Below are 14,661 nucleotides of genomic sequence, written 5' to 3' on the forward strand. Positions count from 1 at the left end.
GTCACCGCAATGTTTGCGTCACAAATAACGTTAGCCACAGTAATTCCAAAATATTGTTCAATGTTTGAAAATGAGAACAAAAATTGCATACAATTATTTTATTTAAATTAGAGACATGTTTATTTCTGTTATCAGAGTGTTGAAATATACGTACTTTGTTGTTATTGAAATAAAGTTTTAAAAAATGTTGGCCACTCGCTTTAGCGTGTATTTTCACTACTTTTTGGTGTTACTATAAATACACTAATTTACTTTGTTTTAGGAACGTAAGGATGTATTTACTTAACATTCAACTCAACATGGCGCCCAATGGTGCGTTTCCGCCCCCCACCAACACGGGGCGCTAAACTTCCACCAAACAGCAGGTTGTCGCCGGAAGTAGCGGATATCAACGTTACAAAAATGTTTTTTTTTTCAAACTTCATTTCATTACAATATAATACAGATATTTTAAAGATATAAAAACAAAAATAAACATGTATTTCGTACATTTTCAAAATAAGAACATGCAAAAAAAACACACGAAGAATAAATACAAAGCAAATACAATTACTTATTAATTTTTATTTTGTGGTAATCTTTTTTATAATGACTTAAACTGTGGGAAGTTTTCAGGACATTTTTTGGTTTTTCTTTGTCATTATTATTTAGTTATATATATATATATATATATATATATATATATATATATATATATATATATATATATATATATATATATATATATATATATATATATATATATATATATATATATATTTATATATATATATATATATATATATATATATATATATATATATATATATATATATATAATTATATATTATTATATATTATTATTATTATATATATTTTTTTTCAGAATAAAACAACAATTATTTGGTTGTCACCGCAATGTTCGCGTCACAAATAACGTTAGCCACAGTAATTCCAAAATATTGTTCAATGTTTGAAAATGATAACAAAAATAGCATACATTTTATTTAAATTAGAGACATGTTTATTTCTGTTATCAGAGTGTTGAAAAATATGTACTTTGTTGTTATTTAAATAAAATTTAAGAAAATGTTGGCCACTCGCTTTTACATGTATTTTCATAATTTTTTTGGTGTTACCATAAACACACTAATTTACTTTGTTTTAGGAACGTAAGGATACATTTACTTAACATTAGACCAGTGGTTCTTAACCTGGGTTCGATCGAACCCTAGGCCCAGCGAAGCCGACGGCGTTTCTGGGTGTTGTTGATAAACGGTTTTCGCCTTGCATAGGGGAGTTTTAACTTGCATTTACAGATGCAGCGACCAACTGTAGTTACTGACAGTGGGTTTCGGAAGTGTTCCTGAGCCCATGTGGTGATATCCTTTACACACTGATGTCGCTTGTGGATGCAGTACAGCCTGAAGGATGGAAGGTCACGGGCTTAGCTGCTTACGTGCAGTGATTTCTCCAGATTCTCTGAACCCTTTGATGATATTACGGAGCGTAGATGGTGAAATCCCTAAATTCCTTGCAATAGCTGGTTGAGAAAGGTTTTTCTTAAACTGTTCAACAATTTGCTCACGCATTTGTTGACAAAGTGGTGACCCTCGCCCCATCCTTGTTTGTGAATGACTGAGCATTTCGTGGAATCTACTTTTATACCCAATCATGGCACCCACCTGTTCCCAATTTGCCTGTTCACCTGTGGGATGTTCCAAATAAGTGTTTGATGAGCATTCCTCAACTTTATCAGTATTTATTGCCACCTTTCCCAACTTCTTTGTCACGTGTTGCTGGCATCAAATTGTAAAGTTAATGATTATTTGCAGAATTGTTTTTTTTTATCAGTTTGAACATCAAATATGTTGTCTTTGTAGCATATTCAACTGCATATGGGTTGAAAATGATTTGCAAGTCATTGTATTCCGTTTATATTTACATCTAACACCATTTCCCAACTCATATGGAAACGGGGTTTGTATAACCCTAACCCTCTAACCCGAACCCTAACCAAATAACTCTAAATTAAGTCTTTGTTACTTAGAATATGTTCCCCATACTAAAGTGTTACCGAAAACATACAACTTTGTCTTGAATTTGAAAGAAAAAACAAATATATATTTGTCACTAAAGAAGGTGAATGCGCATATGAAACTGATGGGGTTCAGTACCTCCAACAAGGTTAAGAACCACTGCATTAGACTCAACGTTGGTGCGTTTCCGCCCCCACCTACAGGGGGTGCTACACTTCCACAAGTCTTCACCGGAAAGAGCAGATATCAACAACACTGCAATGTTTGCTGGTCGCATCGCAACGCCTTAACAACATGCCACTGATTTGGCGTTAATTATCACTTTTTGTCGGTGTTACTATAAATACACTAATGTACTTTATTTTTAGGAACGTAAGGATATATTTTCTTAACATTTGGCACCCAAACGATGCGTTTCCCGCCCCCGTCCTGCAGGGTGCGCTAAACTTCAGCCAAAACGGCAGCTTTTCACCGGAAGTAGTGGCTGTCACGTTAGCATCACAATTAGCCGCAGCAACCGAATTAGCGTCTAACATTTTTTTTTATTATACGTCATTATTGAGTCTTTGGCGGGATGTCGGGAAGGAAGCGGGACCGGGCGAGCGAGAAACATGACAGCAAGCGGGAGCACAAAAGACACAAATCGAGCAAAGAGGACGACGAGAAGATCAAGAGCCAGATGAAGAAACTCAACCAGCAAGTGCAGAACCTCAAACACGTGGAGACATTGTGAGCCTTCTATACTTCTTGCAAATGTCTATTCAAGCTTTTATGCAAATTAACTTCACGTTGGAGCTTAATTCGCTTGTTTGACTTTCTGAGTGTATTTCTCACATGTCCTCTTTATTTAGCTATGAAAAACCTCCACCTGGGTACATTAAGGTAAGCCCCCTTTTATATTATACCAGTTTTCATTGCAAAATTCCATTTAAAATCATGTTCATAGTCACACTATATTGCCAAAAGTATTTAACCACCTGCCTTGACTCACATATGAACTTGGAGTGCCATCCCATTCCTAACCCATAGGGTTCAATATGATGTGGGTCCACCTTTTGCAGCTATTACAGCTTCAACTCTTCTGGGAGGGCTGTCCACAAGGTTGCGGAGTGTGTATATAAAAATGTTCCATCATTTTTCCAAAAGCGGATTGGTGATGTCACACGCTGATGTTGGTCGTTCTAATTCATCCCAAAAGGTGAACCCGTCAGGACTCTGTGCAGGCCAGTCAAGTTCATCCACACCAGACTCTGTCATCCGTGTCTTTATGGACCTTGCTTTGTGCACTGGTGCACAGTCATGTTGGAAGACGAAGGGGCCCGCTCCAAACTGTTCCCACAAGGTCGGGAGCATGGGATTGTCCCACATGTTTTGGTATCCTGGAGCATTCAAAGTTCCTTTCACTGGAACTAAGGGGCCAAGCCCAACTCCTGGAAAACAACCCCACACTATTATTCCTCCTCCCCCTCCACCAAATTTCACACTCGGCCGAAATGTACCGTTCTCCTGGCGCCCTCCAAACCCAGACTGGTCCATCAGATGGAAAAGCGTGATCCTTCAGTCCAGAGAACGTGTCTCCACTGCTCTAGAGTCCAGTCGCGACCTGCTTTACACCACTTTGCATTGGACTTGGTGATGTATGGCTTAGATACAGCCGCTCGGCCATGGAAACCCATTCCACGAAGCTCTCTGCGTACTGTACGTGGGCTAAATGGAAGGTCACATGACGTTTGGAGCTCTGTAGCAACTGACTGTGCAGAAAGTCTTTGCACTATGCTGACCTCTCTGTCAGTTCACGTGGCCTACCACTTGGTGGCTGAGTTGCTGTTGTTCCCAAACTCTTCACTTTTCTTATAATAAAGTTGACTTTGGAATATTTAGGAGCGAGAATATTTCACGACTGGATTTGTTGCACAGGTGGCATCCTATGACAGTTCCACGCTGGAAATCACTGAAAGGGGCTCATTCTTTCACGAATGTTTGTAGAAACATGCCTAAGTGCTTGATTAGTGATTAGGACACCTGATTCTCATCATTTGGATGGCTGGCCAAATACTTTTGGCAATATAGTGTACCCATATACAAAATCTCCCCGAACTTGTCCCATTAGTTTGTGCGGCAAATATTGTTGTCTAACTATAACTTTTGTGTTAATGTTCTGTTATCGTACCGTAAACCGGGACAAGTTTGAAGAGGTTTCGACAAGGTGGGAGGGGCCTGTCATTGACCCCCTCCGCCGGGACATGTGATTGACAGCTGCATGTGACGTTGCAGGAACACGAGGAGAAACCAGAGGACTGTATACCCGCGGAACCCGGGAATGAAGAAGCCCGCAGCTTCCTGGCTAACGCGCCCACCAGGGGCCTGTGGATGCCCCTGGGGAAGGAGGTGAAGGTGATGCAATGTAAGTGCCGCACATTAAATATCATGCAACTATGCCTTCAAGTATGTGTGTAATGTAGTAGCAGGCACATTCGTAATAACATGGAATATTTACCTTTTTTTTGTCATTTTAAGCATTTGGCAGTGTATTAATTGAATATTTCACTGTTTACCTTCAACAACAACACTACTAATCATGCAGCCTTAATGAGAGACAACAAACATAATACAATAATTACTTACTGCTAGGGGTGGAACGGTACACAAAAATGTCGGTTCGGTACGTACCTCGGTTTAGAGGTCACGGTTCGGTTCATTTTCGGTACAGTAAGAAAACAACAAAATATAAATGTTTTGGTTATTTATTTACCAAATTTGTAAACAATGGCTTTATCCTTTTAACATTGGGAACACTATAATAATTCTGCCCACGTTAACCAACATTAAACTGCCTCAAGTTGTTGCTCAGATTAAATAAAATGACGAAACTTTTCTTCTACATATAAAAAGTGCAACATTAAACAGTTTCAAGTCAACTCATCATGCTTAATTTATTACAGCATTTGGGAAGCCTGTAGTTGATTTTTATTATGTAAATCAATCCAATCCAATCCACTTCATTTATATAGCACGTTTACACAAAAAGAATGTTTCCAAAGTGCTGCACAACCATGTTAAAAACAATATTATGCTACACCAATGACTGAATAAAAACAAAAAATAAATGAATAGAAAACCAATACAAAAACAATATAAAAAATAAATATGATTAAAAACTATTTTAAAGGGTAAAACCCATTAAAACAGTAAAATAGACATCAAAATGTATAAAAAACACAGAGGACAACAGAGGACAGAAGACCACACAACTCACGTAGTGTTAAAAGCCAAAGAATAAAAGTGGGTCTTAAGACGAAATGTTATATTTTTATCAACATGTGATAGCAGGGACCCCGCCATTCAAAACTAGGCTGCTGCATCACTAATGATTAATGTAACTATAGCTGAAAAAATAGTACAATAGCAATAGGAGAGACTATTCATCCCTGAACACCATGGAGTTCATGTAGGCTTAATGATGCACTTACATTATTATATCAACTATCAGAGACAGAAACTCTTCATTTAACATAATGTCCTTTTTTGCTGCTTCAACACAGCTCAATCAATACAGAAAAAGGTAAATTGAAATAACAGACAGACAGGGCTTTGCTGTCCGTAACACACACACACACACCGCAAAATGAGCTAAAGTTACGCTAAGAGCAAATTAGCCTTCACCTCAAGCTAGGACTGCGAGCGAGCTGAAGCTGCCGTTTATGTTTCTAGAAGGTAAACGGGCTCATAGTGATGTTACTAGTAGTTGACTGGGAGGTGTTTGTTATCATTTGGGGAGAGTCCGCTGCCTGATGCTTACCTGCTAAACGCTAAGCACTGACTACATGCGCTCTGAATACGCACTGCTGATTGGCTGTTACCGCTCTGTTTGTAACCAATCAGATGGTTGTGTAGAGAACTGACAGAGGCAGAAGGAAGCGAAGGCGGCTACTTAATATGTCCGTGTGGAAACTCGTTCGGTACACCTCCGAACCGAACCGAAACCCCCGTACCGAAACGGTTCAATACAAATACACGTACCGTTACACCCCTACTTACTGCACAATGTCTGCTGTCACTGGGAAATGACTAATGGAATGTTCAGATCTCCCAGATTAGACGAAGAATTAATCATAAACCTCACAAAGGGTTAAGAAAAAAAATGTAGATGCATGGGAGTAGGGCTGCACGGTTTTGAGAAAAAAAGTAATTGCGATTTTTCTGCGATTCGATTCGCTTTTTTTTATTTATTATACATATAAAAGCATAAAACTGCATTATAAACACTGTATAGTTTTCCGCTCAGTGGCCTAGTGGTTAGAGTGTCCGCCCTGAGATCGGTCGTGAGTTCAAACCCCGGCCGAGTCATACCAAAGACTATAAAAATGGGAGCCATTACCTCCCTGCTTGGCACTCAGCATCAAGGGTTGGAATTGGGGGTTAAATCACCAAAATTATTCCCGAGCGCGACCACCGCTGCTGGTCACTGCTCCCCTCACCTCCCAGGGGGTGGAACGAGGCGATTGGTCAAATGTAGGGACGTCTGATAATATCGGACTGACGATATTATCGGCCGATAAATGCTTCAAAATATAATATCGAAAGTTATCGGTATCTGTTTCAAAATTATCGGTATCGGTTTCTAAAAGTAAAATTTATGAATTTTTAAAACGCCGCTGTGTATACGGACGTAGGGAGAAGTACAGGGCGCCAATAAACCTTAAAGGCACTGCCTTTGCGTGCCGGCCCAGTCACATAATATCTACGGCTTTTCACACACACAAGTAAATGCAAGGAATACTTGGTCAACAGCCATACAGGTCACACTGAGGGTGACCGTTTAAACAACTTTAACACTGTTACAAATATGCGCCACACTGTCAACCCACAGCAAACAAGAATGACAAACACATTTCGGGAGAACATCCGCACCGTAACACAACATAAACACAACGTAACAAATACCCAGAACCCCTTGCAGCACTAACTCTTCCGGGACGCTACAATATACACCCCCCCAACCTCGCCCACCTCAACCTCCTCATGCTCTCTCAGGGAGAGCATGTCCCAAGCTGCTGTTTTGAGGCATGTTAAAAAAAATAATGCACTTTGTGACTTCAATAATAAATATGGCAGTGCTATGTTGGCATTTTTTTCCATAACTTGAGTTGATTTATTTTGGAAAACCTTGTTACATTGTTTAATGCATCCAGCGGGGCATCACAACAAAATTAGGCATAATAATGTGTTAATTCCACGACTGTATATATCGGTATCGGCTGATATCGGAATCGGTAATTAAGAGTTGGACGATATCGGAATATCGGATATCGGCAAAAAAGCCATTATCGTACATCTCTACTTTGTATAGTTGAAGACTCAAGGTCATTAGAAAACATCAGTGCACATCATAATGGCAGCTACACTTTCCATCTTAAAGATCTAAAAACATTTTTTGGGGAATGTCTGGCGGGCCAGATTGAAAAACTTAAAGGGCCCCCCTTAATTTGCCCAGGTCTGCCCAATAGAAACAGTTTCTCGATCCTTCAAACTGGCCTGAAATTCCCCCAAAGTGATCAGCTCAGGTAACCTCGGATCCTTTTGTGAGTTGGAGAACACACATTTTACATGCAAGCCCTGGGATTATTCCCATACCACCATCACATGTTAGCTTGGACTGATATCCAAAATCGATACTGGATTGGGACTCCCCTAGATGCTAGCATGACATCGTAATAATAGATTTTATTTGTAAAAATCACTTCAGTGTATTAAAAAAAGATAATAAAAAAATAAATAAAAATAAAAACTAGAACAGCCAAATAGCTAAAACTAGTATGCATATATCTAAAAAAAGGCTTTTTTAAAAAGAAGGGTTTTTAAGCCTTTTTTAGACTTAGACTTAGACAAACTTTAATGATCCACAAGGGAAATTGTTCAACACAGTAGCTCAGTTACAATGATGGAAAGTGTCAGGATGGAAAGGACAATGCAGGTATAAATAGACTAATATAGCGATAAAAAATCTAACATATATACGAATATATACATATGTGTACAGAATAATATATCTACAGATATATTATATTATGTCTATAACATATATACAATATATACCAATGACCATGTACAATATTACAGTATATACAGTATATGTGACAGCAGCAGCATAAAATAGAGAGTAGACCCAGTAAGAAATAGAAATTAGACATTATAAACAAAGAGAAGTAGCTAACATGTCAGGTGTCAGGTAATAGGCAGATGTCATCTATTGCTGTATGGCGAGTGATTATACAGCTGGATGGAGTGTGGAATGAAGGAGTTCTTGAATCGCACAGTGCGGGAAGGAAGTTGAAGGAGCCTGTTGGAGTATAAGCTCCGCTGTCCCTTAATTGTCAGGTGGAGTGGATGGGCAGGATTGTCCATGATGGCGAGCAGTTTGTCCAGTGTCCTCCTATCCCTCACTGACACAAACGCCTCCAACTGCGTGCCAATAGTTTGGCCGGCTTTCCGGATCAGTTTATCAATCCGGTTTGAGTCCATTTTGCTGGCGCTGCTCCCACAACAAACCACTGCAAAGTACAGTGCACTGGCCACAACAGACTGATAAAATATCTCCAACAGCTTGCTGCACACATTAAAAGCATCCACAGTCTGTGGTGCCCTCAGGTGGTCAGGGACGTTCCACAGATTGGGAGCGGCGTAGCTTTGTCCTCGGAGGTTGGAGGAGGCTAGCCTGTCCGGAGCGGAGGTGTCGTGTGGAGGATTTGGGGGTGAGTAGTTCTTTGAGGTAGAGGGGGGGCATTTCCATGGAGGCACTGGTGGGTTAGTAGGGAGACTTTGAATTCCATCCTGAGTGGAACAGGAAGCCAGTGAAGGGATTTGAGAGTGGGTGTGATATGGTCATATTTCCACACTGTCATCATGATCCTAGCAGCACTATTCTGTATGTATCGTACATCACCTGGTGCCAAAACAGTGTTTGATGATCCGTGCATATTTTGTTATCCAATGTCTTTTATTGTCTTTTACCTCATTGTGCCATGAAGGACAGAATCATGCACTAATCTTCCAAAAAGTATTTGCTTGTGAGCTGCTACTACTACTCCTAGAGAACTTGACATTCCCTTTGATGCCGAATAAGACGTGGTCAATGGAGTCCTTCTACACAGTCTTCATTCATGTCCGTGCTGCCCGGGGCGCTCGGTGGGTGGGTGGGTGGGTGGGTGCTGCCCACAAGTTGGCATTTGTTGTGTGGAATGTGAGCATGACTCCATCTGCTTCATCCCCAGACACAATGTTTGTTTATCTCCAAGGCCTCTCTCCGCTCAGTCTGTGGAATTTCACTCACCACCTGAGTTGTGTTGTGTTGCGTCTGTTGCTCCGTAAATAAAGAGTGGCGTGGAATTTTATATGAGCAACATTTCTTCAGCAGTTTTGGAAGCAATTTGGGAGAAGAAGCCACTCGGGAAAACAAACATACAGCTGGCTTTTCATTGTTCTCCCAACTGTCATCAAAGTGCAACAAATGTTGGCCATGACTCATAATCATCCTCAATGTGCAGTCTGAAACTTTTCCCTTTTTTTTTTTTAAAGCCAGATGGCCTTAAAACGTGTTTCCCCATACTTTTGTTTTTTAAAGAGGCCTGCCACTAATAGATTTGCCCTCGCTCATAAACACCTTCTAACGCAGACCTGGGCAAATGAAGGCCCGGGGGCCACATGCGGCCCGTTAAGCTTTTCAATCTGGCCCGCCGGACATTACATTTTTGGAAATAAGTTTAAGTAAATAATGTTTTTATATCTTTAAGATGGAAAGTGTAGCTGCCATTATGATGTGCAGTGATGTTTTCAAATTACCGTAAGTCTTCAACTATACAAAGTAGAGATGTCCGATAAATGCTTTAAAATGTAATATTGGAAATTATCTGTATCGTTTTTTTTATTATCGGTATCTGTTTTTTTTGTTGTTTTAAAAAAAAAATTAAATCAACATAAAAAACACAAGATACACTTACAATTAGTGCACCAACCCAAAAAAAACCCCTCCCCCATTTACACTCATTCACACAAAAGGGTTGTTTCTTTCTGTTATTAATATTCTGGTTCCTACATTATATATCAATATATATCAATACAGTCTGCAAGGGATACAGTCCGTAAGCACACATGATTGTGCGTGCTGCTGGTCCACTAATAGTACTAACCTTTCACAGTTAATTTTACTCATTTTCATTCATTACTAGTTTCTATATAACTGTTTTTATATTGTTTTACTTTTTTATTCAAGAAAATGTTTTTAATTTATTTATCTTATTTTATTTCATTATTTTCTTTAAAAAAGACCTTATCTTCACCATACCTGTTCAGTGTTTCCCATAAACTGCCAAGATACCTGTGGCGGTGGGGGCGTGGCTATGGGCGTGGTCACCATGACATCATCGAGTAATTTGCGTAATTTACTACAATGATATGATTTTCTCTAAAAAGGCTAAAAAAATGTATACTTACTAATTAATAATAACAGTTTTGTTTTAAACGTCCATCCATCCATCTTACAATATAATTACAACACTTTATGTACATATTTATATACAGATTTGAACAATAAGTTATTCACTGAAATATATTTATTAATTGTGGTTCTTGAAAAAAAATATATCTTATAAAATATAAAAGCTAAAATGTCTCTTAAAGCTCTGCCTTTTTAATTAGTGCATACTAAATAATTTAACTTTAGCCTACTACTACAACCATATTATTTACCAGCAACATAAAGTGAAACAGAGGCAGAGGTGTCCTGCCACAGTCAGTAACAAATAAACAGAAAACAGTAGTGGTCAAATACAAATAAGGCAACAAGAGAAGTATCCTACACTTCTCTTTTGTAAAGTAAATCTGAACAGCCTATATGGGCATCTACATCAACTATATGATTTTCCTGAGAAGCTGGACAGGACACAACATTTTTTTTATTTTTTATTTTTTTTAATTTGTGGCGGACGTAATTCTTTCGTGGCGGGCCGCCACAAATAAATGAATGTGTGGGAAACACTGCTGGTTGTCCAAATTAGGCATAATAATGTGTTAATTCCACAACTGTATATATCGGTATCAGTTGATATCGGTATCGGTAATTAAAGAGTTGGACAATATCGGAATATCGGCAAAAAGCCTTTATCGGACATCCCTAATACAAACTATTCCTATGGTTGTAATCAGCGCTTTTGCATGATATACTAGTTACTATGGTAATCTAATTAGTTACTATGGTCATCTAATTAGTTACTATGGTAATCTAAGTCACAGCAGCTCAGATGAGGCACCAAGCAATGTGGGTGGGGAGCGTTTCCACATAGTGTTTCCAGATCGGCCAGCCTGAAATGTGGGTGTCAGGGACAGACGCGGATGTAGATTTTTACAACAAAATTCTAAAGCTTAGCGATATATCAGATAAATCAGATTGAAGGTGGGTTTTGTTTTTACCCTTTGTGTTCATATTTGTTCACGTTTGTTGCATTTTTGTATGATTGTAAAATATGTGGATGGAGAAGGAGTGTGATGTTCATAAGTTGTCAATATTCAGTGTTTTATCCTTCATAGTTAATATTGTAAACCCCACATTCTTTATTTTCATGTACATTCTGGGTGTCTCATTCAGTAAAAAAAGTTAAAATTCCATAAAATTAATTTTTTTAAGGCGGTCTGTCATAACGTTTTTAGCATTCAATCACACATTATTGTGAGGTTTTGTATTAGTGTTCCTAAAAATCAGATATACCGGCCCCCAGACACATTGTTTTCTCTAAATTTAGCCCCCGAGTCAAAATAATTGCCCAGGCCTGTTCTAACAGGTAGCGATATGGCTGACACCCGTATCACGATATAAGTGTTTTGTATCGGTTGATATCGATAATTACTGATGGTTTTTATGACCTATGGAAAGTAAGGAGCAGGAGAAAAATATGTCAATGTCAACATTTTTATTTAAAATGTGAACTGACCCATCTAACAAGGCAGAAAGGAAATGTCAACACAAGCGTGGGAAAACACTCAATATAAACAAAATAGTAAAAATCACATTGAACACTTAACAGGAAGCTCTTAAATGAAGCAAAAATGTAAGAAATGCTTAAAGTGTAAGAAAATATTGCAAAGTGTGAAAATGTAAACATAGAAAAAAACTGGAGAAGAACTATTTTCTGCAGATTTAGTGTCAGGAAGTTACAGCCGTGCTCTAAAGGGTGAGCGCCTTGCATCATTTACAGACCACATTGGTCTGACTACGGTCCCTTTTTTTTTTTAAATCCCAAAAAGTGCAATACTGTCCAGTTTGGCTGGGCGATATAGAAAATGACTATATCGTCTTCTCACTCTTTCTTGTCTCTCCTTCTCAGAGAGAGATAAAACAAGCGCACCTTCTTACATACGTCACATACGTATACGCCCTCGCGGAGCAGAGAGGTAGCGGCATGGGTAACGTTAGCTGTGGTGCGAGTGGTAATACGAGAGAGAGAAGGTGCGAATCTGGTAACAAATGAAGGAATAATTAATTCCCAAGAAAAACAGCAGGGGGTCCATCATCTGGCGGTGGTTTGGCTTCAAGCGGGAAGATGTCGAACAGACAACCGCAATTTGTCAAGTGTGGGGCAAAAGCGTTGCTACAAAAAGTAGCATTACTGCTAATATGTAGCGTCATTTGAAAAGTCACCTGCTAGAGAATGAAGAGTGCTTACTCCGCATGTCAACATCTCCGTTCGGTGCCACACCAACAAAATGCAGAGGCAACCATTTCCAGATCAACACCGTATGAAAAAAAACTAGTCAACAACAGGAGATAAGGTCCTCAGGAACCTACCACATAGCGAAGGACATACACTATTTGATTTCCTATTATGCAGCTCATTTTTATTTGACACTTATTGAAATATCTTGTGTGACATCATGCACAAAAGTGCACTTTATTTGTTTTAAACTATTGTAGTGGCGTTCTGTACAAAAAGTGCACTTTAATTTAGTGTTGTTTTGATATGTCATCTTAGTGACATCATGCACAAAAGTGCACTCATAGCTTGTTTTAAAATGTCTCTGACAATCTTGCACTTTGTTTTGAAATGACATGAATGTTTGTGCCACTGCTTAATAACTCTTTAATAAATACACTTTTAGTTGTGATTTCCCTCTCTGCATGAAAGTTTAAAAGTAGCATATATTAATGCAGTATGAAGAAGAATGTTTTAATGTAGACACATAGAATCATCATACTGCTGTGATTATATGCATCAAGTGTTCATTCAAGGCTAAGGCAAAATATGGTGATATATATCGTGTATCGTGACATGGCCTAAAAATATTGAGATATTAATAAAAGGCCATATCGCCCAGCCCTAGTTAGAACTATATGCTACTTTGTATTAGAAAGTGCATGTGCTTGTATGAGCCAGTCTGCCCCACCACAAGAGGATAGCAAAAAAGAAGGAACTCATTGACTACAAAAAAAAAACAAGAAACAAATATTTTGGTGTAATTGTGCCCTTCAACCACTGGATGGCAGCAGAAAACTTTGACCATCATTTTCAGAGCTCTGACGAGCGTAAATGAGTTAAACCGCCATTAAACCGCTAAAATGAAATGGAAATGATCTTGGGCAGTCATATATGACATGGATCGATTTTCGAATTAATCGCGATTCTAATTTGTAACAATCCTTATTCGATTAAAAGAAAATGAAAAAGCAATACATTTTAAACCCCACACCCCACCCAAACTAAACCAGTTTTCTTTTGGGTAACATCAATTTATCAGAGCTGTTTATCTATTTTATGGAGGAATTATTAGTTAATCACAGAACTGGAACCCAATTTTATTTATGTATTGATTTTAAAATCAAGAACCGTTTTTTGAATCAAGAATCGATTCTGAATCTAATCATTACCCGTAAGAATCGAATCAATTTGTGTGGTGCCCAAAGATCCACAGCCCAAGTGGATATATATATATAGGGATGATGTTTGATAAGAAATGATCAAGTTTGAGCCCATTATCGAATCCTCTTATGGAACCGGTTCCTTATCGATTCTCTTATCGAATCCAGATAGGTTGTTGTATATGGAAAAAAACACAATATTTGGTTTAACAAAAGCTCACTTTTATTTTATAAGAAAAAAATAAAACAAAATAAATAAATAAATATTGACTGTTACCCCCCTAAAATATATATATATATATATATATATATATATATATATATATATATATATATATATATATATATATATATATATATATATATATATATATATATATATATATATATATATTGACTGTTGTCACCCAAAGTATATTAAGTGGGATTTTTCAGAAAAACAAATATATACAGTAACACAAAAACAACCTGTCTCTGTGATCACTATAGGTGTATAAATAATAATATACGGTAGTTTTAAATAAAATCAGTCCCTTGGGCACAAAACTGAAAATAATACAGCTCTCCAAAAAGTGCACTTCTGCTGCTATTGGAACATACTAACTACACACACACAGGCAGACAACTAACAAACAATCCAAGACGTCTAATAAAGTTCCAAAGTAGATTAATCCATTTAGGCTTTTTATTGTTGTTGATCTTGCTTTGTCTTTTCCTATCTTTACTTTTGTCTTGCAC

The 14,661-nt window shown here is 38.0% G+C and overlaps 1 protein-coding gene across 2 annotated transcripts in view; it reads left to right on the forward strand.

Annotated features, from left to right (window-relative positions):
* The first annotated feature begins 2,271 nt into the window (after window positions 1-2,271).
* rp9 (RP9 pre-mRNA splicing factor) overlaps window positions 2,272-14,661 on the forward strand; it is a 24,053-nt gene continuing 11,663 nt past the window's right edge. Inside the window, exons 1-3 of one of the 2 annotated variants that reach the window (XR_009826098.1) lie at window positions 2,272-2,747; window positions 2,870-2,900; window positions 4,293-4,422. Coding sequence is in view for 1 of the 2 variants with exons in the window: in XM_062046244.1 (XP_061902228.1) it covers window positions 2,593-2,747; window positions 2,870-2,900; window positions 4,293-4,422 (316 nt within the window). In the remaining variant the exon portion in view is untranslated. The remainder of the gene's footprint in view (window positions 2,748-2,869; window positions 2,901-4,292; window positions 4,423-14,661) is intronic. The other variant, XM_062046244.1, reaches the window with a different exon arrangement.

The sequence above is a fragment of the Entelurus aequoreus genome, linkage group LG05 (genome assembly GCF_033978785.1).
Source record: "Entelurus aequoreus isolate RoL-2023_Sb linkage group LG05, RoL_Eaeq_v1.1, whole genome shotgun sequence".
In the NCBI taxonomy this organism is placed as follows: domain Eukaryota; kingdom Metazoa; phylum Chordata; class Actinopteri; order Syngnathiformes; family Syngnathidae; genus Entelurus; species Entelurus aequoreus.